General features: G+C 32.3%; 2 protein-coding genes across 3 annotated transcripts; one reads left to right on the top strand and one right to left on the bottom strand.

The window, feature by feature from the left end:
• Positions 1 to 4,129: 4,129 nt before the first annotated feature.
• LOC139498972 (serine/threonine-protein phosphatase 6 regulatory ankyrin repeat subunit A-like) lies at positions 4,130 to 5,059 on the top strand. The gene has a single exon (XM_071287621.1). It carries the CDS (start codon positions 4,130 to 4,132, stop codon positions 5,057 to 5,059), a length of 930 nt encoding a protein of 309 aa, XP_071143722.1.
• An 18,574-nt stretch (positions 5,060 to 23,633) lies between these two features.
• On the bottom strand, positions 23,634 to 27,364 carry LOC139518429 (large ribosomal subunit protein mL55-like). Of its 2 annotated transcripts, none has more exons than XM_071309979.1 (3): positions 27,272 to 27,364; positions 24,247 to 24,451; positions 23,634 to 23,804 (listed from the first exon to the last, which is right to left on the bottom strand). In XM_071309979.1, the coding sequence occupies exons 1-3, from the start codon at positions 27,286 to 27,288 to the stop codon at positions 23,649 to 23,651; spliced, it is 378 nt and encodes a 125-aa protein (XP_071166080.1). In that variant the 5' UTR covers positions 27,289 to 27,364; the 3' UTR covers positions 23,634 to 23,648. The 2 variants fall into 2 exon arrangements, with proteins under 2 accessions (XP_071166080.1, XP_071166073.1); XM_071309972.1 differs by lacking the exon at positions 27,272 to 27,364 and adding an exon at positions 26,482 to 26,531.
• Between the last annotated feature and the right edge of the window lie 29 nt (positions 27,365 to 27,393).

The raw sequence follows: 27,393 nt of genomic DNA, 5'->3' as shown, positions 1-27,393 counted from the left end.
TCTATTTTCAGACAATTGGTTGTAGTTCGGCTGTTGCTTCTGCCTCTATTTATCAGTCTGTAAAAGCTGAGTATTAGGGTTATCCATTATTTGTTGGTAAAATGTTTGTCTATCTATTGCATGTTCTGCTCTTTGCTTACTTCTTAATTTCTTTTTCTCATTTCTTAATTCAATTGCTAGGTGGTGTTCTTTTGGTTTCCCTATGTCTTGCCATTTCTTATATATTTTCCTACATGATTTCAGAAGTACTTCTGGCGAGGCTTTCCATTTTCACATTAAAATTAACATACTCATTATGCTTATCTTATACGACTTTATTTATCTATGAAAAGTCTACCCGTAAAGGATGTAAGGTTTTCAGTACTGGTGTAAAATTGCGCGTTTGAAATTCGCACAGGTAGACATAAAATAATTTTGTCGTTCAAAGTATGACGGTATACATAAATGTCACATAAAGTAGATATAACAAAAATAAAAGTAATAATTATAAATAAAATAATTGTGTGGTTCAAAGTATGGCCTGATACATAAGTACAGTTTCACATATCATAAAAAACAGACTTAACAGAAAAAGTAGTATTATTGAATAAAATAATTTTGTCGTTCAAGGTATGATGTTTTACATACGGACTAATAAAAACTAATAAAATAATACTATAATACGTTATTAAGATGATAACCAACGTCAGTACGCAAAATCTATACATCAAGACCATCTTGTATTATTGTGAAGTTGATACGGAATATTTATCAACAAGTTCTTGGTATCTTCCGATTAACTTTTTTTTAGAAAAGGACGAGACGTTCTTTGACATACCCCTGTTTTATCAACTTTCTGCTCGGACACTGGTGACGTTTTACAAAGTCTGAATAGGAGCTGCAAGCTCTTGAATACCGAATAAGTTGGGAAATGTATATTCCATATGCAGGTGTAGTTGGTATATTACTACTAAGGTGGGGAAAATTGATAATTTCAAAATTAAAATCGTCTCGTTTGTCATAGATTCTGGTACTGAGATGACTGTGTATGTCAAATTCGAGGTATAAGTCTAAAAATGAGGCGGAGGAAGCCGTGTCTGTAGTCTCTTTAATTTCTAGTTCTGGTGGGTATATTAATGGAACCCAATCAGAAAAGTTCGGATTGTTAATGGAAAGAACATCATCAATATATCTGAAAGTGAAATTAAATAACTTGGCTTCTTTGATCTTCTTGTTTTTGACGATCACGACAATAACAGATTACAACCATTATCAAATGATTTTTAGAAACAAAGTACCAGTATGAATTCATAAATGATGTTATTTGATTTACTACAGTCAGTTATGTTACTAGTATCTTGCAGCAGGTACAAATAAAGAAACAGGTCGATAAATGTTATACTTGTGATGTTCACCTCTTTAAACGTTTGTGGTATATTTTCTTTTTTCCCTTTATCATGTTTTATTGTGTGGCTAGTTTCTGAATGTTTGGTAAAAATTGTGGTTCGACTTGGTATTCCCTGTTTTCCTTAATTTTTTTTATAATAAAGAAGATGTGGTTTGATTGCCAATGAGACAACTCTCCGCAAGAGACCAAAAAGGACACAGAAATTAACAGATTTTCCCATCTATTGTTGTGACCAATAGCAGGATATTTAATATCTGTAATAAAATAGTTTGTGTATGCTGTTTAGGTTTATTTTCTACATAAAAAAGACAAAATCTTGAAGTGCAGGATAAACGTTTCTTCTCCTACTTTAATATTGTTTTTTATGCTCCACCTACGATAGTAGAGGGGCATTATGTTTTCTGGTCTGTGGGTCCGTTCGTTCGTCCCGCTTCAGGTTAAAGTTTTTGGTCAAGGTAGTTTTGGATGAAGTTGAAGTCCAATCAACTTGAAACTTAGTACACATGTTTCCTATGATATGATCTTTCTAATTTTAATGCCAAAGAAGAGTTTTTACCCCAATTTCATGGTCCAATGAACATAGAAAATGATAGTGCGAGTGGGGCATCCGTGTACTTGGGACACATTCTTGTTTTTAAAGAATTATATATTTTCTTCAATTCTTATTTAAGCTTTTATATTTTTTTAATATCTCACAAAGAAGGAATTGGTTAATAGTATGACACCTATGATTGTTGCTAGTTTGAGAAGAAATCAAATATTTAACACTAATGGAGAACTTTTACCCGAGAATGTCATACTTTCAGATAAATCGAATGGAAAAATAACTTTATCTACTATCAAATTACTACAAGACTGGGTTTCTTTATTCCCATGCATTACCCTGATTACCCTAAGACAATCTCATGTTTATATAAAGGAAAACAAATTTGTAAAGTTGAAGGTGACCTGTAATTGCTTCTATTAACTTCATTTGAACTCTGATAGAACGTTGTCTCATTTGACCTTTATTTTTAACTAGTAACTGCTCCACTCGATCCTTCCGTCTGTATGAAAGACATTCGATAGAGTAATTTCGTCAAGCTCGTCTTGGCTTCTATCGTAAGAAATCATTTTATATTTGGTCTGGAGCTTGATAACGTTTAGTTCCAACGTCAAATTTTACATCAGCAATGAATTTGCAATTTTACAAAACTTACTGTACAATGAAAAGTTTCTTTTAATTTTAAATTGTCAGATAATTATGCTTAGAATAGATTGTTAGTAAAAAATAATAAGACTTATAATCATAGAAGCCAAATGATTCTACAGTGAACCAGAGACATATATGTTTTCCCCTTTGATCTCGACTTGATAATATCCCAAGTACGGAAAACAATCTGTCAGCTAAACAATTTAGTAGTTCATCTATCATTGGCAATACAACTGTGTTTTTCGCGTTTAAAATAATCTGACGATAATCAATGCACAGTTTGGGAGGTCCGTCCTTTTTTAAAACAAATAACTAGTTACATAGCTTTGGTAAATAAGACGGTCTCATTATTCTATTATTACGAGGTTGACATCCGTGCGAACGATTTTTTTTTTTTCCAATTTGAGTTCTAAGGTATCTCTCTCTTAATGGCTTTTCATTTTTATTGATTACATCATTCAATGTGGTGTTGCACCCTTGAGGTAAGTCAATAACCTCATCAGAGATACCATGAATTTTGTATTTACGCCAGATCGCTTTTCGTCTACAAAAGACTCACCAGTGAAGCTCGAATCCAAAAAAGATTAAAAGGCAAAATAAAAGTACGAAATTGAATAGCATTGAGGACCAAAAATCCTAAAAGTTTTGTCAAATACAGCTAAGGTACTCTGTTCCTGAGGCAGAAAAGCCTTAGTATTTCAAAAATTTAAAAGTTTTGTGAACAGTTAATTTATTAATATGATCTTATCAATGATAATTCATGTAAGCACAGAAGTGCTGACTACTGGGCTGGTGATACCCTCGGGTGTCAAATATCATCGTCACCTTTTTATAATGTATTATTACATGGATGAATAATTGTATTCATTAAAGCCAAATGATTCTACAGTGAACGGAGATCATTCTTTGCTTTTCCCTTTGATCTCGACTTGATAATATCCAAACTTCATGTCGACTACGGAAAACAATTAGCTGCCAGCTAAACAATTTATTAGTTCATTTATCATTGGCAGTATACAATTGTCTTTTCGCGTTGACATTAATCTGACGAGAATCAATTTACACTGTAAGAGGTCCGTCCTTCTTCTTAACAAATAACTAGTTACATATATTTGGTAAATACGATGGTCTTATTATTCAATTCAGTTGACGTCAGTGCGAACGAATTTCATCATATTTTGAAGTGGCTCTTCATTTTCATTAATCATATCAATTTGGTGTTGCACCCTTCTAATATAAACATCACCTTTTTAGAATGTATCATTATATGAATTAATCATATCTTTCTTTTCCTTCTTGAAATTGTTCATCTGTCAAATCTCTTTGCATGATTCCTTGGTATCTCATAAATACTAAAGATATGATCTAGTTTAATTTTCTCTCGAATTTAATGACAGTAGCGATTCCATGATATAAAGCATAACGACATTTGATTTTAAACTTCCTGATTTAAGAATTGTCACTTCCATTTGCAATGACAATGAAGTATATCAACAAGTTTTAAGTTAGAACTGTAATCAAGTATAACAATTATTTATGATTGATTAGATATGACCAAAGACACAAATCACTGTTATTCTCGTGAATTATTTGAAGCATTCGATGATAACGATGAGGAAACTTTTGTAAAAATACTGGAAAGTGGTGTAAGTAGCAATTCGTGCCTCTATGACAGTGAACAAGGAAACGTTTGTATATTATCAAACGCAGTAAGGAAAGGATCAACAAAGTTCGTAGATATATTATTGAAATATGGTGCTGACCCAAACTACGAAGACGAGGATGGAGAAACCCCACTGTTTGAAGCCCTTTTTTCCGATTGCGATAATTCAATTCAAGAGCTTCTATACAAATATGGGGCCAACAAGAACCACAGAAATAAAGCTGGGAATACTCCTCTCATTCAGCTGATGATAAGATGTTCTGATGACCATGCTTATAACTTTCAGTCTACAACATTGTTCTATCTGTTAGAATCTGGCATTGATTTTCAACTGAGTAGCAGCAGAGATCAGAAACTTATTCATTTCATTGCTTTAGTTCATAGGTGCCATATATCAAAAACAGACATTTCAAAGAGGCATGTTTGTATTCGATACTTAGAAATCCTAATTCAAAATGGATTGTCAGTACATTTAAAGGACGGTTCTTGTGTAACTCCTCTACATTATGCAGCCATGGCGTGCTGTGAAGGCGCTGTAGACTATCTTATTGATTATGGAGCTAAACCAAATGCACGAACTATTTCTGGTCAACTGCCGATTCATTTTCTTGGTCAGAATGCAGACCGTCCTGGTTTTCAGAAATGTTTGATACTTCTTCTTGACTCTGGTTCTTCCATTAAGAATGTTGATAACCAGGGACGAAATATTCTTCATTACTTGACAACAACAAACAAAGTAAGTAAGTTAGCAATAGAAACAGTGATAAATGAAGGGATGAACTCCGATATAAAGGACAATTGCGGATTAACACCATAAACATCTTTGTGTCATTCCGTCAATATTTGTTCATCCAGATGAATTGGAAGATGACGAAGAAGACAAAACAGACATTTCCAATATTCTTACATGTTTGGTGCATTATGGTGCTAGTGTAAATGCAGTAGATAAAAATGGATTAACACCACTTCATTATTCCCTGAGATATGAATTAAAACAAGAAATTATTGGCACATTACTTAAACTTGGGGCGGATACCAATTTGCGGACTATGACTGGTGAAACTGCATTACATAGGGCTACCTTATATCCTAATCTTCTACGTGAAGTGTTAAATAGTGGTCAAACATTTGAAATAAATGCCACAGACAATTTCGGGTCAACATCACTGCATTGGGCTATCTATTATTTTGAAGAAGATTGTATCTACAAACTTTTAAAAGGTGGTGCCGATGCAAATATTTGTGATCTCGAAGGGAGATCGCCTGTACAATATGCAATTATCTCCAAACGAACATCTTTGTTCAAGGCGCTGGGTATTATTTACTGTAGAGAAACCGATCCACTACCATGCAAGATATATCCGTCAGGAGAAACTGATTTTAATGTTTTCCATGGTGCTCATATGCAAGTAGATGGGACGAATTTTGACGAGAAAGTTCCTAAACAAATCAATATTTCGGAACAGACACAAAATAGCCTGAGTGGTGAATGCAAATTGTCATCTGATGAATCATCAAGTGACTGTTCTGAACAAAATATCACATATTCTAGGTCAAATACCATTGATTTGTCAGAAGAAACGTACACAGATTTGTTTTCTGGTTTAGATGAAGAATGCATTGGTGAGGACCACATGTGGTGCGATTGTCCACTAGTGCAAACAGTCGTTTACCACAATAAAATGGTCGATACTGTTAACTGGACATTTCATTGTGAAAAGCACAGACAGTCGTTGGCTAATTATATGGAACTCATCCTTAATACAAATAATATGGGTCTATATATAGACTCCACCGAGAACAGCTTAGTAGCAGAGAACATCAAAAAGTTTCTTGAAAAACTGGCCTTCGGTGTCAAGCAGAGAAATTCTTTATTTGAATGCGAGCTTCAGCTTGCTGGAAGCTGGAAAGAAGGAACAAAAATAGTATATCCCGATGAATTTGATTTTAAATGGATTTTAACGAAGTTCAGTACAGCTTTTGAGGTGATTGAATCTAATGAAGAGAATCTACGAAGTTATGTTAAGTTCCATTTAAAAGAACAATATAGAGATTCCCAGTTTAGTGAGTTCCTAGATGAACACTTTTTCCTAGACGGACGAAAAGTTATACGAGCACTTTATACTATAATCAATGACGTCTTATTCGAGATGCCACCACACGCACAGTTGTATCCTGTCAAATATTTGAAAACAGAAAAGGGCTCCATTGACACCTTATCATTCAGATGGGTTGGTTGCACATATAAAAACATGCTAATAGACATTGATATTGTGCCTACGCTTACTCCGCCTAACTGGATTCCTAGATACATGAACAATTCAAAGAAAATGTTACAGAATTTTGAACTGGAGAATCATACATATTCAGTAGTTTTAAAGACTCCAGATTCCAGATTTGTTAAAAATTGGAATACTTTATTCCGACTTTCTTTGTCTGACGTCGAAGTAGCAATATTCAAAGCAATTCCAGCATCCGCACTGAAAGGTTATATACTAGTGAAATCATTGACCAACACGTTGTTTTTTCCACAAATATATGTTACTGATGAAGACTATTATCTGAAGAGATTCATTACTACATATATTATCAAAACGTGTTTCTTGCATGAACTTGAAGAGGACATTAACAATATCTCCCAAAACCAAGAATGTCTGGATCATTTAGCAAAGATATGGGCGTTGAAGATAGTCAGTCGTATCGAGAAAGCTATAGACAGTGGTCATTTAGAACCATACTTTTTCCCTGGAGTTAATCTTCTTGTAAATAACAGCTTAACACTTTTCAATAACAAACTTTTCTACACATGTGAAGTTGGATGTATTAAACACTTACTTTGGACAGGGATTGAGACATTATGCATTCGCCATGGTGATGATGAATTGAAACAACTTTTTCTCAACTATCTTAAGCAAGAAAACAGTGTTATTTAAAAACCAATGTTTTTCGGTTTTTATTTGTTTAATAAGGACGTATTTTTTTCCGATTGAAGTTTATTGCAATAAATTGCTTGCCTGAAATAAAGTCCGAAACAATATATAATGTCATGATGATTTTTTTTAATGTGTTTAGAGAAAGTTACAGGTGACATATAGACAATTTTATTTCATTTTCATGACTTAGCCTGCTGCACAACCAACCTGATTTAGACACACAGTGGAGGAGAATTAACCAAGCTAGTTTGATTCTTTTGAAAATAAGTTTTAAAAAAACAAACATTGGTTTTACTTTTTATTCTTGTTTTAAAATGAAATATAATGTTTAAACCATTTTCGTATGCCTCTGAAACAGCTAGTGTCCAGACCGGAGTTTAAACAAGAATGGGTATATTAACCCTGGAGAGGTTTTGATATGATTATACCATGTAGTTTTTTAATAGATGACAATACAAAAAGAGTGAGGCAAAAGTTGGCCAAAAATTTACCCAGAACAAGAAATGGTTGAACTGTAGACATTCTAAACTTTCCAAATAGTTAGTCAAGTTATAATCATAAGGAGACTGTCCATTCTTTAGTAAGATAATCTTAAGAATAGTTTAAGAAAAAATATTACCATGTGTTCTCTATTGATTCAGGTTCATGCCTATATTTCCGTTTCCGTATCTGTTAGATATGACAAATACAAATACAAATATTTTATTGGACAATAATTGGCAACGACCCATACAACTAGTATACAAATAGTAATGATGCAGCAATTAAACAATACTACATAGACATAATAACAATAGGCATATTTCGAACAATGAAATGTGCAGTTATAAATATATCAATATATATAGGTTAATTTAGAATAGGCTACTGACATATGTATATTGTATGTTATAGCTTCAAATTGTTCATATTACTCATTTTTCCTTAATTCAAATGATTGATTAATAAAAGATGATATTAATCTAAGTGTTTTTCTACACTTGCTATTAAGAAGTAGTTTGATATATTCATCCTCAGTTTTGGATTGTTTGTCATATAATTTTTAAAATTAGACAATTTTGATATAAGAACATTTCTTTGTGCAGTGCAAGATAAAATGTTTTTCGTCTTCTATATTTTTATTGTGACATAATTTGCACAACCTTTCTTCTTCTGACTTGAGTGCAAATCTTGATTTGCCTTCCTTAATTTACTTGACAAACTTCAATTTTATGTTGAAAGTCTGTCAGTAGAGGTTTCATCACAGGTACCACATAAACTTAACATTGTCAATGAAGCATGAAGATGAAATCAAGGTCAAAACCCTGTCATGCTAGGGAAGTGCTATTTTGCGGGTTGAAGGTTGTGGGTTGCGGGTTGCAGGTTGCGGGTTGAAGTTTGCAGGTTGCAGGTCACCCATAAATATTATATGTATGAAAATACATGTATAAAATCTACCCCATGACTAATAAATTTACAATCATTCACATCCTGTAGTAATAAAGATTAAAGTAGAGTAGAAGTTTTTGGTCAGTTTTCAGTTGTCAGTTTTTGATTTTGTCATTTCATTATAATTCAAATTCAATAATCATAAGTTTAATACACATACATGTATCTTTTGATGCTTATCATACTGCTCAATTGCTATTAATAGTTCTAAACATTGATTCTAATTAAAGTAAATGCAATGAAAACTTATTTACATATAGGCTGACAGGTTCTATAGAACACATTAATCTGTCTTAATATAGTTACATAAACAATTAAATTCCTTTCAGTGGACATTTAACATCTTTGAGGCTAATATTAAGAAATTATTAGGTTTAAATAATTGTATATGCCCTTTCTTGCATGAACATCATTTAGTGCAAAAAGCAAACAAAATAACTTGCTTCCTTTGGCAGTCAGTTTTATTATGTACAGACGCAAAATAAAAATTTAGACATTACAGAGACGCTTGAGAGTCAACATAAGTTTGCAGACCCAACCAAAATAAATGAAAAGGGTAAGTATTTTTATTTCTGCTATTTTTACTTTCTTTTCTTTTCTTTTTTTTGGGGGGGGGGGGGGTAACTTGAGCCAGTTCCACTACAATTGTCCATTTACAATTTGACTAATTATTGAAAAGTAAAAATAGTATTTATTATTTTCAAAAAGAGAATCCTTTGAGTATATAAAGGTGTACATGTATGTATGGTTAAGGCTGATTTTGGCCTAATTATTTGACCATGACCTCATTTTCACGGTTCATTGCTCAGTGTTAAGTTTTTGTGTTTTGGTTTGTTTTTCTTAATTTATAAGTAATAGGTCAACTATATTAGTTGTACGGAAGAATTGTTAGCTGTACATGTCTGTCTGTCTGGCATGGTTCATTGGTCAATGTTTAGTTTTCTTGGTAAATGTTAAATTTATGTGACAGTTGTAATAAAGCTATATATTTAGGACTATCAACATACTATCAATGACTAGTAAAGAAGGTGATACATTTTAGCGTGTGCACTCTTGTGCTTTAAATTGGCAGAAATAAACACTTACTGAAAACTAGAGGTTAGTAGAACATATAATCCTGATACAAAAACAACATGAGTACAACAATTGTACACAAATAAGATGTGGTACCAGTGCCAATGAGACAACTCTCCATCCAAGACAATGAAGTTAAAGTAGGCAGTATTATTTTATAATACGGCCTTCAACACAGAACCTTCAAGTTGGCACATTTTTGCGTCCTGATGAAAATTGGAAGTGCAATTCTTATATATATACATGTAAATTAATATTTTGACAATACATGAAAGACACCGACTACAGAAATTTTCAAATGGGAAGACATGTCCAAGTAATCCTGGAGGCTCTACAGAGTATTTCAAATGTTTTCCGAAAAATTGAGATTTGTTTTGGCAGAAGGGGCAGCTCTGTTTGATGGTCTATATTCGCGGTGATTCAGAATTTATGCTTGTCTTTTTCAATTATCATAGTTTCTCAACTCTCAAGTCAAACTGAAACTTTGTTTCCTTGGAACTTTACTCAAGGACAACAACAAAAGAAAAACCAGAGATACATGTATATGTTCAGCTCACAGGACATTTTCTAAAAAAAAATAATACTTCTTAGGGGCATAACTCTTTTAACTACTTCAACATTTTTTGAACTTGTCATAGATGTTGCTGATATTAACCTATTATAACCTATTAGTGGGAGATATTATGGACATAATTGTGCAAATCGTGATACAAGCATGAAATTTGGTATAAAGGTTAACTAAATGATACTTATAAAAAATCCGCTGCTGGCCAGAAAAAAAAATCATTTTTTCAAGATGGCCACCACACATTTTGAAAATGGCGTCATATCAAATTAGCCATTATTTGTTAATCCTTTGAAAGGTGTGTTTTATGTAAAATCCATTATAAGTTTTGATAAAAAGCAAATGACAGTTCATAAATAACCACTAGACAATACATTAATGAAACTATAGGTGACTTCCGGTTTCAAAATGTCGGCAAAAGAGTAAAAAATTTCGATTTTTTTTACTTTCAAGCAATTTTACAAGGGATTTTAATCCTTGAAAGATGTGTAATGTATAATCCAATGTAAGTTATGATAAAACGTTAAAAACAGCTCCTTAGTACGACAAAACAACACTTAAATGAAGAAAAATAGTGGTTTCCGGTTCCTAATTAGAGGCAAAAAACGTAGAAAATATTTTAATAATTTTCATCAACTTAACAAATAATTACACAAGCATGAAATACAAGCATGAAATTTGGTATAAAGGTGGACTAAATGATAAGTAAAAGAAATCAGGTGCTGGCCATCAAATATTTCCATTTTTTCAAGATGGCCACCGATAATTTTGCAAATGGAGTCATATCCAGTTGAAATCCTTGAAAGTTGTGTTATAGGTATAATCCAATGTAAGTTTTTATTAAGCGTTAATAACAGTTCCTAAAGTACGAAAAAACAACACATAAATGACAAAAAAGAGTGATTTCCGGTTTCAAAATGGCGGCCAAATTTTTTAATTTTTGTTAAGATTAAATGCCTAATTCTGATAGAAAGACAGGTTCGTTATCTTATAATTATCTGACAGTAGCCAATAACAAAACTCGTACAAGGAAGGACAGAACGGTAGCATTTACAGTCACCAACACAACTGGAATTTTCGCCTCCGAATTTCAAAAGTTCCCGACAGGAGGATGCAACTTTAACGGCAGCCGTAGAAGTCCTTTTTGGTTCCCAACTGTCATCGATTTTTTTCTTTCATCCAACCCCAGTGTTCATGAATTGGTACATAAATCAGGCTGAGCCCAAACTTATCCGCCTTGATACGCTGCTCTTTGGATGTGCTCCGGAAAAAAAACTCTTGTAGGCGGAACGACATCACAATGCCGCTGCTACCTGGGTAAACATTTACATCGTGCCTCGTTAACAGCAAGTAGTGATGTTGTTCTGTCAGATATGATGCAAACAAATGCTTCATTTATGTCCATGTATGTGTCCTTATACTTCAGTAAAGAAATAAGTACGTCCCTTACATGTTGAAATACTTCCCATGTCATCCAAACTGACCTATTCCCTTAGTGTCACATCCACTGAATGTATGAAAGGAAGAGTAGCAATACGAGGACAAAACGCATTTGATATATCACGTACAGGAAGTCATCAAAAGTCTTCATTCCTGCCAAAACCTTTTCTCAGTTTGTTCCACCACATTTTTGGAGTGCTGCAATTCTTAATACTACTACATCTGTGCCGGTGCTACCTTAAATAACCGTCTTACAACAATTTTCATAATCATGCCGATCATGGACAAACATTCGTATATCTGCTTCTCCATGCTTACAAGGGGTAGCTGGAAAGTATCCTTATTAGTCTATATAAAAGCATTTCTGTCGGCAAAAAATTCGTTTCGTTAACTTGTCATCTTCATAGAGAAAACTACTCCAGAACCCAACTTTTGTCTTTTTAGTAAATCTAACACAATGTCTACTCTTGAATACTTATCGATGAAAGATTTTATTTAAGATCGTATGACACAAGTGCAAAATCATCCAATATTGTTGCCCTACAAGGTGGCCTGGAATTAACCATTGCTGCCCCATCAACGGTAAATGCGTCAGAATTTGGATATGCAAATTGCAAAATGTTTCAAGTGTATCCATTTGCACCGATTTCATACCACTGTTTAAAATGACATCCGAAGACAAAAACGGAGGAGCAGTTTGTCTTTATGGATTAAGAAATATTCCAAATCAGTTTGTCCACTGCGACAAGAAATAAAAGTCTAGAAAAGATATCTACAAAACGTTTACAGTTTTATTTTACCGACATAATAGGAAGTTGTTCTTTTTGATCTCGTTATAAGAAACCGGTTCTCCTTCGTTTTGTATTTGCTTTAAACGATCTTCAAATTATTTGCCTTTGATCTTTTAAGAGAAATCCTTTGTGTTCATTAAGTCGTTCATCTATTATAAAATGCCTCAAACCACTAGATCTTGCAAATTTATCTGATAGTCTACTGACTTCCGGTCCAGCTACCATTAATACGTCTAAATGGGGTCTTCGGTTAAACCTATGACAACACATCGCCCTTTACAATTGTATGATTTTGAGTTTTTTGTCTGATCAATTGTTTTATAAGAAAAATATTTGCTGGTCTTACGTACATTGAAATTATCATTTTCAAAATCAATTGCCACCTGTGGGTGACGTAAGTGAAGGGAAGCCATATCTTGAAAAAGGTCGGTAGCGATCGAGAATATGTTACACGATCAAGACCTAAATGAATACGGTATCATGCTTTATATGGACTATTGGTACAAAATCTGACTCATGAAATGAGCATACTACCAAATTCACAAGAAGTTTTTATTTTATAATTGAACGCCAGGAATTGAACTGTGGTAGAGATGACTATATTTTCTTACACCAGTCTATCAAATCATTTAACGTCACAGAGTCATGACATGATTATAACTTCTGTGTTTACCTTTCTTAAGCCGATATATACAATCCAAGCTAAAACACATAGAGTTATCTGATGCGCGTGTCTATTGCTAGGTACATTTGAACATACATACAAGAATATGCCGTTCTAGGTGTTGCAATAATGGTTTTAGTGAGGACATATGTCTATCTACTTTCACGTAATATATCACCCAGAATTTTATAACAAGTCATTTCAATGTGAAATCCACCTCAAATGACGATAAACTTATCTTCTTTGTACAAATCAGGCGATTCCCAATGATTATCCATTACCAAAAAGTGACTGATCTGCCGTTAATATTGATGTTTTTTTCGTATTAACCACATTTTCCGTCTTAACCATCAAGTGCCTGATCATTGCAACTGAATGGGCTTGTTTTTAAACAGTGGCATCATAGATTTTACACTAACTTGCTTTTTAAAGTAATGAGATGAACTACGGTTTGCCCTGGTAGTGCATACAAATGACTCATTATGTCTATAAAGAGTTTGCGCATGCGCAAAATTATCAATTCGTGTCATAAACTTGAAGAATGTTATTAAACCAAATCATAATATCATTGAAAATCCCAAATCACTTATTTTATAGTAAATAGTTGAAATATTTTTTAATGAATTTTGTTAATTTTTTCGCGCATGCGCAAACCCTGTATATGTTAAATACTCATGTCTAGTGAATTATTCACATGTAAGGAAGGTAGCTACCAAACCTGACAGCTGTTTTTCACTAAAAGAAGGTAAACGAAATGTTTTCCAGAAAAAAATCAGTATTTTCAAACTGAAAAAACAGTCATTTTAGAAAACGACGGTGGCCATCTTGAAAAAATGATTTTTTTTTAATGGCCAGCAGTTGTTTCTTTAAAAGTACATAATAATGATGCTTTGTGGTAATTTTCATGCTTGTATCATCATTTGCACAATTCCCTCGATTTTGCCTGCTAATATCTTCCACTATATTTATAGAATAGTTTTATAAAAAAAAAATTGCAAAAGTTGTACACGTGAGAGCGATAACAAATGCTTGATAGACCGGCGAAGAAAGGACTAAAAAAATGCCTATCATAGCGTATTTATAAGCCAGTAAAAATTTAAAGGAGCATCAAGGGAAAACAAGACTTTTGAATAGGTAGACTTTTGAGAAGGACCCTTGATAAGAATGCAATAGAACCTAGCTAAAGAATCCAGAAACACTGTTAATCAAAAATATATACAATGATGTACATATATATCTAGTTTAAAGGCAAAAACTTAAGTCTTTAATTTACCACTTAAAATTAAAACCGTGTCAAGTCTTGATGCTTAATATGTATAAGTTAGTTGTGAGAATCTACGCGTTTGTTGAAGGTTTTACCCAAATGTTTGTTAAGCTTTCTTTTTTTCATACGAAAAGGTGTGTATAATATTACATAAACCCATCAAGATATTGTAATTAATGTAAATTGATAGATTTCTATTTTTAGGTGTAAGTTTATTTACACAAGAATAATGTGTATTGTAATTAAATACCTTGCCTTTAACATTGATCATAAAATTGTTATAACAAGTGAAACAAGTAAAATTATGTAGATTACACCATTCCATGCTTATATATCCCCTTGTGGCAACCCGCAACCTGCAACCCACAACCTGCAACCCGCAACCTGCAACCCGCAACCTGCATTTTAGACAATTTCGTCATGCTAACATGTAAACATTACAATCATTTCATATTTGAGAAAATCACCTATATATGCTTTCGTTGGTTGACCATTGAAAAATGATACGGTAGTCAAGGTCAGATGAACCACACAAGATGGATATATACACCTTACAATCATTTCAAGAGTCAAAGTTTAATTAAGAGTCGATATACGATAAACTACATAAACACAAGCTGTAGTGAGCTTTTCAAATCGTTATATTAACCAAATATAGCTGATCCGTTGCTTATAGTACCTAAGAAACCGAAATAACAACGAAAATTGAACGTTGATTACTTTTCCGAAAAATGTTGCCCCTGTCAGATGAATCCCGACAGACATTCTTGTATACCTTGTTTAATACTAATCGGATTTTTTTATCCGGGGGCATCATCTTACTACTTTTAAAAAGCTTTATATTTTAGAAGGTTTAAGAACTGAATGTAAAATACTTTGTGTATAGATGCCTCATGTAGTGAAGTTTCCGTCTGTCATATGTCCATTGTCCTTGACCTCATTTTCATAGTCAATGAGTACTTGAAAAAAAGTAAGTTTTTTTTTAAATGTTACTTTCTCTCTTATTATGAGTAATATGATAACTTACTATAGTTAATATGTGCGTACCTTTTAAGGTTCTCGTCATGTCCTTCAAACAGTTTTCAACTAAGGGAGCTACCATTTGATTTTTATGGGGGGGCTAGGATGAAATTTGAAAAAAATAGGCAGGACGGTCCGTGTAACACTTATCAATTCAAAGTTTTAAAAAGTTTTGAAATTTTAGATTTTTGGAATTTTTATCAAAGTTTCAAAATATCAAAATTCCAAATTGTGTAAAAGTTTTGAAATTTTGAAATTTTAACCAAATAATTAAAATATTAAAATTCTAAATATCGTTTATAAATTTGATAGTTTAGAAATTTGATCAAACTTTTAAAATACTAAACCTAATGTGCAATTTTGATTATTTCAGTTTTTGAAAGTTTGAATTTTTTGATTTTTGATTAAAATATCAAAACGAAAAAAGGGGCGAAAAGAGGGGTACTTGTAAACTGCAAAACGAAATAAAAGCGGAACGAAACGAAACAAAATAAAATGAAGACATACTGATACATGTACTTAAAAGTTAATGTAAAACATAAAACCACAGACAGGCAGTTGTAACAGGTGAAAAATTGGATGACAAAAATAAATATTTCTCAAAAGAAGAGAATTCATTTTAAACGCACGGCTCTGATCAAACTGACCATTTTACTTTCTAGTGTTCCCAGTACCCATATTTTAATAGTAACAGTAAAAAATGACCAACTCGCAGTAGGTCAAATAGTATGGTAAGGTTGAGTATATAAAAAAAAGAAGATGTATATATATATATATATTCTACTGAACTTTAAGCAATAAAATGGCTCAATACACATTGTATTATCTCATTTGATTTCAATTTTTTCTGTTAAGCTTTACGTCTGCTTTCTGCAAGTACGTCGGCAGATGAATATATCATTTTATGTACATTTTGAACGATCGTCTTTTACGTTTTAATCAACTATTTCTGTTTTTTTATAAATTGTTGGCCTTAAATATTCAGTTTTGAGCGTTCCTGAAGAAGGTAGATCCAGAAAAGCGTTTCGGTCGTAAATTCTAACGTTTTGTATTCATTATTTTTTATCGAATGCATGACGATCATATATTGCCTTGTGGCTTGTATCAACGATTTCAGATCTAAGTATTGGTACAGCAGGAATACTGAATTCATGGTGTCGCAATGAACGTTGTGTTTGTCTGGAATTTGGGAGGTTTTTGATATTTTTTTACGCTGAAATTCAGAATAAGACCAATATTAGTAGCTTGGAGTCAGGATACTGCTATAAGGTATCTACATAAAGTCACCATAGATAGATACTAGAATGTAAAATATGAAGTTGCGCCAGACGCGCGTTTCGTCTACAAAACACTTATCAGTGACGCTCGAATCAAAATAAGTTAAAATGGCCAAATAAAGTCGTTAACATCGAACTAATTGTTTTGGTTTTGCAAACGCTGTATACATTCATATCATAAACGTACAACATAAACATTATTTTCAACCTTCATATTTATGTAATAGTTGCCGCTGTACATTAATCGCCCATCTATCAATTTATATGTGTCGGCGTTTGGAAATTGAAAATCATTTTAAAAAGTTTATATCATATAGTGATAAATAGTTATTTTTCGGGGAATCCGATATATATATATAGTCACTAAAGTGACACTTTATTTTACTTGGATACTTCCACGAGGGGCTTTAATACAGGTACATAAAAATATTCTGATCTCCAATTTGCTGGAGAAAACAAAATCTGTGCAAGCAGAGGACAAAAAAGAATATTCTGAATCCAGACTTCCCCCATGCCTTATAGTATTAACGTCTGAACCAAATAATTTGATTAATAGCGATGGAAAACTTAATAAAATTGTTTGCGCTCAGCGCGTTTTTTTTTTTCTTCACTTCGACAAAACAACCATATTCCCAATTTTTAAGTTAAATGGTTGCACCCTTAGACAACGTTTGGACTGATGCTTGTACAAAGTATACGCATTTACCATAATATATCCATTAGGTGCCCTAAAGGACCAACCACTGTTTTCAAATAGAAAATAAAAGGAAATGGATTTTTTTTGTATGAAGGGATATCATTGTTCCGTATTTGTTACTTGTGCATTTTTAAGAGCATATCCATGAACATAGATATAACCAAACAGTTTTTTTCTGACGGTGAGAATTTCTTCCCTTTAAGATATATAAGCTACTGTTACCTGCTTAAGGTAGCACAATACAGAGATTTTTCATCCCCAATCAGACATCTTTAAACTGATGTAATTCCACTCATCTTTCTTTAAATTTTATAAATGAGGTACCAAAAGAAAGAAGAAGGACCAATCTTTCCAATTGTGATAATTTCATTATGACATAATTATTACATCATTAATTGTTATGTAATTAGTTGCCATATTGTGATGTCTGTACTTGAATGAATTTAGCTAGCTAATTATTTATGGTATGCACAAGAGAATGTTAATGTAAATTTTGATATTTTGAATGAACGTCTGTTAGATCAATTTTATCAGAGCTGGCGTGAGTCTGTAGAGAGCTCTGAAAAACTAATATTGTACAAAATGATAAAAACAGGTTTTAAGATGGAACAATATATATTGAAAAATATCAATGTTAAAATGTTGTCTTTATTAAGATTTGGTGTACAAAAACTAAATATGGAAACTGGTCGTTACATAAAACAACGAAGGGAGGATAGAATTTGTAAATGTTGTACTATGCAATGCATAGAGAACGAATATCATTTTATTATGGTTTGTCCAGCATATAGACAGTATAGACTTAAATACTTCTCAAAATATTATCATACATGGCCAAATATCAACAAACTGTATTCACTACTACAAGTTCAAACAAAAACTGTTATTTACAATTTGATGTGTTTTTTGTGTGAAAGTTGGAAACTCAGAACTTTCATATTAACGTAGTTATATATATATGCATCTAATTGTCTTTTTCATTAACAAAATGTTCATATTGTTAATTGTGTTCTCTGCAGTTTTGTAAACCTATGTATTAATACAAATTTTATGTTGCTTACACATGATAATGTTGTAATTTAAATGTGCTATAGCATAATTGTGCTTATTGCAATAAACGTATTTATCTTATCTATCTTATCTTCTTTGTTATTCATAGCATTCCAAAATATTTTATAGATTCGTGCACAACACAGTTTGACCTCCAAAACTGTCTCAGAATTTTCCTATTGTATTTCATTCTCTCATAAATCTTCAATGAAGTTTGCAACATCAATTCATAAGAGACCACTAAATTCAATTGGGTATAAAATTTGTTCTATTGATGTTTTTGGAAATCTGAGACACAGTTTTGGAGGTGAAGCTGTGTTGTACAAGAATATATAAAATATTTTGGGATGCTATGAAGAACAAAGAAGCTAAATTCATTCAAGTGTGGACATCACAATATAGCAACTAATTACATAATAATTAATTATGTAGCAATTATGTCATAATGAAATTATCACAATTTGAAAGATTAATCTTTCTTCTTTCTTTTGATACCTCATTTATAAAATATAAAGAAGGATGAAATGAAATACATCAGTTTAAAGTTGTCTGATTGGGAGTAACAAAATCTTTGTATTGTGCTACCTTAAATTAAATATTTAATAAAAAGTATACCTTCATATGCTACTTTTTGAGTAAAACGAGGTCGAAATTTCACTGGATCTTTGCTCGAAATTCTGATTTGTGGACATATTTTTCCTCCCGACAGAAATGCACAACTTTTTTGATTTAAAAGATAAACACAAGCTGTTTTTTTATAAATTATTTATAAGTTCTCTCTTACATGTATCATATAAATTTATTTAATATTTTGTTTATAAATAACTTAAATTTGTCAAATGTTCAGAAACAACCTATTTTAAATAATCCATTTTTGGTTGCCAGTGACAAATATTTCATGAGTATTTAGGAACAGATAAGCAATAAATCCAACAGGGAGCCTGTTATTCATATGATGAAGTTATTATCTTTAGAGTAGCTTAATTAAGGGGTGGAGCTGGCATTTGTCAGTAACTGCTAGCTTTAGATATAGTAGTACTTTGTTAATTTATTATCATTGTCATTTTGATTAGTTTCTTTTGTTTCCTTTTCTGACATGGGACTTCGGATTTATTTTAAAGTGCGTTTAACTGTGTGTCTTGCTGTGGGTTTGTTTTTTGTTCATTTACTAGATGTATAGGAGAAGGGTTGTTATCGCACGAAACATGGTTACCCCGCCGCGTTTGTGCGCCTGTCCCAATTCAGGAGCCTTTGGTCTTATAAGTTTTGTATGATTTTAATTTTAGTTTATTGTTATATTTCGTAGTTAAGTTAGTATGACGTTTATTATCACTGTACCATCACTGCACCACCACTGAACCAGGGTCGTGTTCAAGGTACCCCTCTTTTCGCCCCTTTTCTCTTTTTGATATTTTAATCAAAAATGTAAAAAATCAAACTTTCAAAAAGTGAAATAATCAAAATTGCACATTAGGTTTAGTATTTTAAAAGTTTGATCAAATTTCTAAACTATCAAATTTACAAACGATGTTTAAAATTTTAATATTTTAATTTTTTGGTTAAAATTTCAAAATTTCAAAACTTTTACACAATTTGGAATTTTGATATTTTGAAACTTTGATCAAAATTCCAAAAATCTAAAATTTTAAAACTTTTTAAAACTTTGAATTGATAAGTGTTACACGGACCCAGGACAGGAGTTTTGAGTTAAAAAAAAAGGCAGGATGTGACACTTGCAAAAAAAAAAAGTCAGGACGACAATTTAGGTAAAAAAAAAGTCAGGATAAACTAAAAAAAAAAAGGCAGGACCGATTAGAGTGAAAAATAAAAAGGCAGGACAGAGATTACAGCTAAAAAAAAAATGCAGGACAAAATTTTTCATCCTAGCCCACCATAAAAATCAAATGGTAGCTCCCTAACCTCGATCTGATTTCATGGATTAGTGAACAAGGTTACGTTTTCGTGGCCAGTACTATAAACAATCGGTCTCTATATTTGGTATGTCCTTACTTTGCAAGGTTTTCAGACAGTTTTCACTTGATCTCGACCTCATTTCATGGATCAGTGAACAAGGTAAAATTTTCGTGGTAAAGTCCATGTATAAGATACCATAAGCAATAGGTCTACTTTATATGGTGTATGGAATGATTGTAAGGTGTACATGTCCAACTGGCAGGTGTCATCTGACTTTGTACTCATTTTCATGATTTATTGGTTAAAGTTAAGTTTTTGTGTTTTGGCCTTTTTTCCTAATACTATAGGCAATAGGTAAACAATAGTTGGTGTATGGAAATATTTTACGATGTACAAGTCAGTCTGGCAGATTTCATTTTACCTTCACCTCCTTTTCACGGTCCATTGTTCAGTGTTAAGTTTTTTTGTGTTTTGGTCTGTTTTTCTGAAACAATAAACAGTAGGCCAACTATATTTGTTATATGGATTGATTGGAAAAGAGGGACGAAAGATACCAGAGCGACAGTCAAACTCATAAATCGAAAATAAACTGACAACGTCTGGCTAAAAATAAAAGAAGACAAACAGACAAACAATAGAACACATGAAACAACATAGAAAACTAAAGAATAAGCAACATGAACCCCGCCAAAAACTAGGGGTGATCTCAGGTGCTCCAGAAGGGTAAGCAGGTCCTGCTCTACATGTGGCACCTGTCGTGTTGCTCATGTTGTAACAAATCCGGTAAATAGTTTAATTGGGTAGGTCACATTCATGAAAGGGAAGGGAATTCTAGTTGACGGTAGGAACATATCCGATATCATTTGTGAAATGGTTATTCGATAACGGTCAACCAACTTGTGATGGCATCTGTAAAATTTAAGAAGGGATATATGATTTCAACTTCACCATTTGGAACTCTTGGTTTAATAGCTTCCTTGTGAGCAGCAACCCTCTTGTGGAAGGCGTATATGTCTGTCTGGCAGATATCATCTGACCTTGACCTCATTTTCATGGTTCATTGGTCAATGTTAAGTTTTCATGGTGAAGTTTGTTTCTAAGATACTTTAAGCAATAGGTCAACTATATGTAATGCAAAGATAGATTGTAAGGTGTGCATATCTGTCTGGCATGGTTTATCTGACTTTGGCCTCATTTTCGTGGTTCATTGGTCAATGTTTTGGTTTTCCTGTTTAATTCTGTTTCTTAGAAACTATAAGCAATAGGTCAACTATATTAGGTGTATTGAATGATTGTAAGATGTACATGTATTTCCAGTTTGTTTTATCTGACCTAGATCTTATTTCTTTGGATCATGTTAAGTTAATGTGATAATGTATTGTAGTTAAAGTTTTATATTTAGGACTATCAACATGAAACCAATGGTCAGTAAAGAAAATAAGAGATAACAGGGTGTGCACTCTTATTTAACCACAAGTATCATAAACTTAAAGTTATCAACGAACACTGAAAATAGGATCAAAGTCAGATAAACCCTGTCATGTAGCATGTACACCTTGCAATCATATCAAACAAAAATATTGTTAACCTATTGCTTATAACATCTGAGACATGGACCTTATAACCCCAACAGATTGACCACAGAATCACAAAAATGAGTAAAAGTCGGCTGACCATTTGCTTATAAATAGTATCTAGGAACCAGAAATAACATCAAAAATTTAACATTAATCACTTTTCCACAAAATGTTACCAAGGTCAGATGAACCCCTGGAATACATTCTTGTATACCTTGTTTATTATTAACTACTAAATTTACTTGTCTTATTACTCATTTTAACTGAAGAAAAAGGTAACTTAAGGAGGCTCGAGGGTATAAAAACTTTGACAGCAAATTTTTAACTTTTTTTTATTCATTACAAATTTTATTTATTACACCATTAGTTGTTACTTTATGATATGGTACAAAAATCAACCCAAAAAATCCCTTTGTTTTGGCCGTAGATGACTTTTAAAATGTTAATATCATTGAAAAAGCTCCAAATTATCTCCCTTTGGTGAAAAAAAATGCATTTTTTTGCATTAAAATTGAAATATCTTTTTTAACTCATTGGTGACCTATATTTAAAAATAAAATCAAATAAGCTGTACTTAAACTTAACTATTGTAAAATTTAAGTGATTTTTGTAAAAAAAAAAAATTATTTTGATACTACATTTTTTTCTCCTATTAGTCCAACAGAAAAAAAGTACCTAAACAAAAATGAATGCTTCTTTAGCAGGCAGATTGTGAGAGTAAATGAACGGTAACCTTATATTTTTATTTTTGTATTTTTCTATTAGGTATAGGATAAAGTTAATTTATAGAAAAAATTAGTGAAATCCTATATTAGAAAAAAAAGTTGATCTATACCGGTAAGCCCCCTTAAAGGGAATTGACATGTATGACAGATACTTCAGAACATTAGAAATCTATACAAAATATAAGAAATGCAAGTCTTTTACCTACTGAAATGTAAAGCTTTATATCAATACATGTAGTATTTGTTGCAGCTGTCCGATTATCATCCATATGTCTTGCATTCTGAGACATTAGTCATAAGTGAGATACAAACCAAAAAGATAGTCATGTTTCAGGTCCATTTCATGTACCATAAATGTTTCAAAAAGGCAACAGTAGCTTACCAATCATGAATGATAATCATTGACGTATCCAGGGGGGATGCATTTGAATGGGGACATGTAGTTGGAACCCCCCCCCCCCCTCTGTCCTGGTTTGGGAATCCCATTTTTAAAATGGCTGGATCCGCCCCTGATAATGTTATAAACTCAAGTCCATTTCTAATAAATAGACAAAAAAACTTTCATCACAACCCTCAAAAGTGTCGAAAGATGATTTACCTAGAGCTATTTTGTTATTATTCAAATAAAAAGACATGTGTGAGCCAGTCTCTGTCTGTGTTGAAGACCCTACTTTGACCTATAATGGTTAACTTTTACAAATTGTGACTTGGATGGAGAGTTGTCTCATTGGCACTCATACCACATCTTCTTATTTCTATTGTAAATATTTGCCAAGAAAACACAATTCTCTTTGAGAATAAATTAAAACCACAGGAGCCAATTGCGAATGGTCTTGCTTTTATCAAAGCCTTTCAAAAAAAGATCATTTCATAAAGGCTTTGAATTTTGTACATTGTAGTTTTTGTCCACCTCAACGGAATTTGCAATATATATGAAAAGTAAAAATAAGAATCTAAAATATTAAAAAAGTGTTTTAGTAGATTATTTTATTTTTTCTTATTTTTCCATAAATACTGATATTTGTTCATACTAAAGTCCTCCTCATTTCCATCATCTTTCACTTCTATTTTCCTTATCTTTGTCCTTCTTTTCAGTCTCTTTTTCCTGTCTTCTTCAGACAATGTTTCCACATCTAATGGCAACTGTAAATAAACGTCAGAGCAATGATTTAATACATGAGTTCAAAATATAATCATTAATTATTGTTTAACACGGCTATAAACTTAAAATGAAGCATTAAGATTTAGTCTTATCATATAGTGAGTTTTTTATTATTACTGTAATAACTAAGGATTAACTGACGGACTTACAAATGTTAGAAATGTAGTGTATTGTCTTTGTTTTTTATGTAAACTTGTTCTATGATTAGTACTGTAACAAATCTGTTGGGGTTGATATAGCCAACTGGGACAATCATCACATGAAAATCAACTCCACAAGAACAATATAATAATCACTTATAATTTCCTGCAAAATGAGTTTAGTTCACATGTACATGTACATGTATATGATAATATATGTGCATTTCTACAATTATTTGTTTTCACAATCATTATATATTTGGCAATATATAACAGAAATTACCTTTATTATTCTTCTAGGTTCATGATATCTGATATTAATTGTTGCTCCATCTGGTAAAACTAAAGTGGTAGGATACATTTGTCTAAAGATAGATCTCTTCACACGACATACAGATGTTCTATTGGAATTCTGACGACTTGAGATCATTACTGTCTGTAGTGGTAAGTTGAAGAAGGAACATTTTTGACAAAGGTTTAATGTGTTCCTGCAAATAAAAAACTTTATAATACTTCATTCTAATTTGTGTGCAATTATGAAAGTGGTAAAAATTATACCAGAATTTTAAATAAATGATTAAATGATGAAAGCAAGAAGATATAAAAACAAGTCATATGAATTTTTATCCTACAGCTTTGCCTGAGAAAAAAAAATGTTTTGCAAACTTGCCATGCATGTTATTGCGAACCCTATCATAGTTTTCCATAGATTCACCTGCAAGTTACCTGTCCATTTAAACTTTTGTAAGTTCTATTGTCCCATTGAACAAATACAACAGGTATTGTTCTCTGTATAGTTTATTTGATGGGACCTTTAAATTTCTTCCAAGAGAAATCTATCACTCATTGTACCCACTGAGCTATTAAACTTAAAGAAGTACTTACTTAGCGCAACTGTTTATGGATGACTTAGTACCTACTGTCAGTACTGAACAGAGGGTACCTCAAATGACCGAAAAACACTGTTATTAATCGAATAACAGTTGTAATGACCGAATAACACTTGAAATTTTAATATTAGCACATATTGGTGCTAATATTAAAATATATATTAGCACAAATTTCAAGTGTTATTTGGATAATAACAGTGTTATATGGTCATTGGTATTACCCCCTGTACAGATGCAATTTTGACACAACCAAAAGACTTAATGCTATGGTCTTTTACTTTTTTAGATTCAAGCGTCACTGATGGGTCTTTTGAAGACGAAATGTGCGGCTGGCGTATATACAAAATTTAGTCATGGTATCCTGTGTCTTCCCTAGAAAATTTCTCATGCATGGTGGGTCCATGGTTAACTTGCAGAAGGACTTTTCTTTGATGGTTGCTTTGACATGGTCGTTGAAATGATGATTGTTCTTTGAAATTTGCAGATATAATGGTTTCATCATCAACAGCAAGTTGTTAAATACAACTTTGAGTGTCATCATTACTTCAGACATTTTTAATACAGGAAATAATAAAATAAAGTATAGTTGCGTTAATTACAGAAGTCGTCACTGACTTATACCTGACATACGACGGGTGACATTTTTGGCAATTACCTATTTGGAAGCTAAGCTGACATTTTATTTCATGAAAATTAACTATCAATTTCAATACACCCCTCTTTGATTTATTTATAACGATTCATAATTGTCAAATTCCTATCTTGCCGAAGTAAAAAAATTTAGCCCCACTTGTTTAAAAACGGTAAATGGGGCCGCTAATTAGCTTGTGACCCATTGAAATAAAAATAGAACAACACATTTTATTAAAAAAACAATTATTCCGTAAATTATCAAATCTTATAAATTTTTCATATACAGACTGTCTTTTACTCGGCCCGGTGATGTGTATTCTTTGATAAAATCAATCACCTTGACTAATCTAAAAATATCTTTTTGTTATGACCAATCAAAAAATAGTTCATCGACGTTCTATGACCTTTTATAAACTGTTGAAGAAACTGAGAAAAATATACGTTCTTCATTCTCGGTGAAATTACGTTAGTTTTAAAACTAACCTGACCAAGATTATACATTTCAAAGATCTCTGTTAAACAACGATGTCAAAAACTCGTTTTAAAAGTTAGCCACGGCACAGGTAAAAGTCAATTTACAGAAAAGGTTAAAACTTTTTATAATTTTTTTCTTCACAGAAAGTACTTTAGCATTGGAGATTAATTTGACTATTCATTTATTAGCTATCTGGCAACTTCTATTATGTAACTGAAGTCTAGAAGTATAACGCAGTAATTAACAAGGTTGTAAAATATCGAAACACGCTACTTTTTGTACATGATGCATCCAATTATCAGTCGGATGAGTTTAAATCACCTGTGGATATATGTTACTTGTCACTTCACTTTCAAAATATCGATAATAAATATTTTACACAGCTACGATTTTCACACATAGTGGGATGCATAGCGGCAATGATGAAAGCATGGCGGTCGAAATTGATGCGTAGCAGTATCGCTTTGCTTGAATAGCCTAGGGAAAACACTGGTATCTATGATGAGTTACATCGCCTTACTGCCTTATTGCTATTTGTCCACCATTACTGGACATCGTGAAGATTCCTGTAAATTTTTGATATAACAATAGAAAACTATCCTAGACCTATCTATTAACTGGGACCCCAAAGCCAAAGGACAAAAAATGCAATAATATGGGGACGAAGTCCCCAATAACAGTAGAAAATTCAATAAAAAAAAAAATTCGGGAAAATTTCCCGAATTTTTCATTGTACTAATGAACTCAAAATCGTTCAATTTTTTTTATGTCATGTTTTGAAATCCCGGACCTGCGCAGAAATGTACAATATACTTCCTTTTTCCGGTCTCGTTTGTATGAAACTTTGAGTAAAATATATATTTATCAGTCTAGTATAAAATAGGAAGGAACGCGCAATACTTATTTCATTTTTAATAATTCCTTGATATGAAAAAACGTTACCTAATGATAGCGTTTCTTGTTTACATTGCATATGACGTCATAATTTAAATAACGTCACAACTAAAATCCCTAACAACAGAACCAAAATCGGAAACGTTACTGTATTTCCGTGTCTTTTTTTTGGACAAATAATTGAGTTACAAAATAATAATTCATACAGACTTCGTCCCCATTTACAGGTAATGCCTGCCTCATATTATTCTGCAACTGTTTTCTGACATATTTGGACCATGAAATGCAAGATATAATTAGTTTATGGTCGAAGAAAGACTATTTTCAAGAACTGAAAGATTTTTTCATAAGTTGAAGTCTTGCGTGAATATGGTACAATGAGAATTAACAGATTAAAAAGTTTGTTGTCATTTCACCTCAATAAGGCAGCCATGTTTGTAATTTGTCTACTTCCGGTTTTATATCATTGCAAAAAAATCGTTTATAGGCTCAATTAGAGTACGTATTCTTATCTAGTCTAACTAGAACTACTTGTTTG

The sequence above is a fragment of the Mytilus edulis genome, chromosome 1, assembly GCF_963676685.1.
Source record: "Mytilus edulis chromosome 1, xbMytEdul2.2, whole genome shotgun sequence".
Lineage (NCBI taxonomy): Eukaryota > Metazoa > Mollusca > Bivalvia > Mytilida > Mytilidae > Mytilus > Mytilus edulis.
The sequence above is the reverse complement of the archived record's forward strand: the minus strand, read 5'-3'. Positions and strand labels throughout refer to the sequence as shown.

Excerpts from the sequence above, each read along its gene's own strand:
- LOC139498972 (XM_071287621.1), top strand. The coding sequence starts at position 4,130 with ATGACCAAAGACACAAATCACTGTTATTCTCGTGAATTATTTGAAGCA.
- LOC139518429 (XM_071309972.1), bottom strand. The coding sequence starts at position 26,516 with ATGTCCAGTAATGGTGGACAAATAGCAATAAGGCA. Across the intron at positions 24,452-26,481 it reads GGACAAATAGCAATAAGGCA|GAACACATTAAACCTTTGTC; the intron begins GTAAGGCGATGT and ends TTTTATTTGCAG. Across the intron at positions 23,805-24,246 it reads AACCTAGAAGAATAATAAAG|TTGCCATTAGATGTGGAAAC; the intron begins GTAATTTCTGTT and ends GTTTATTTACAG.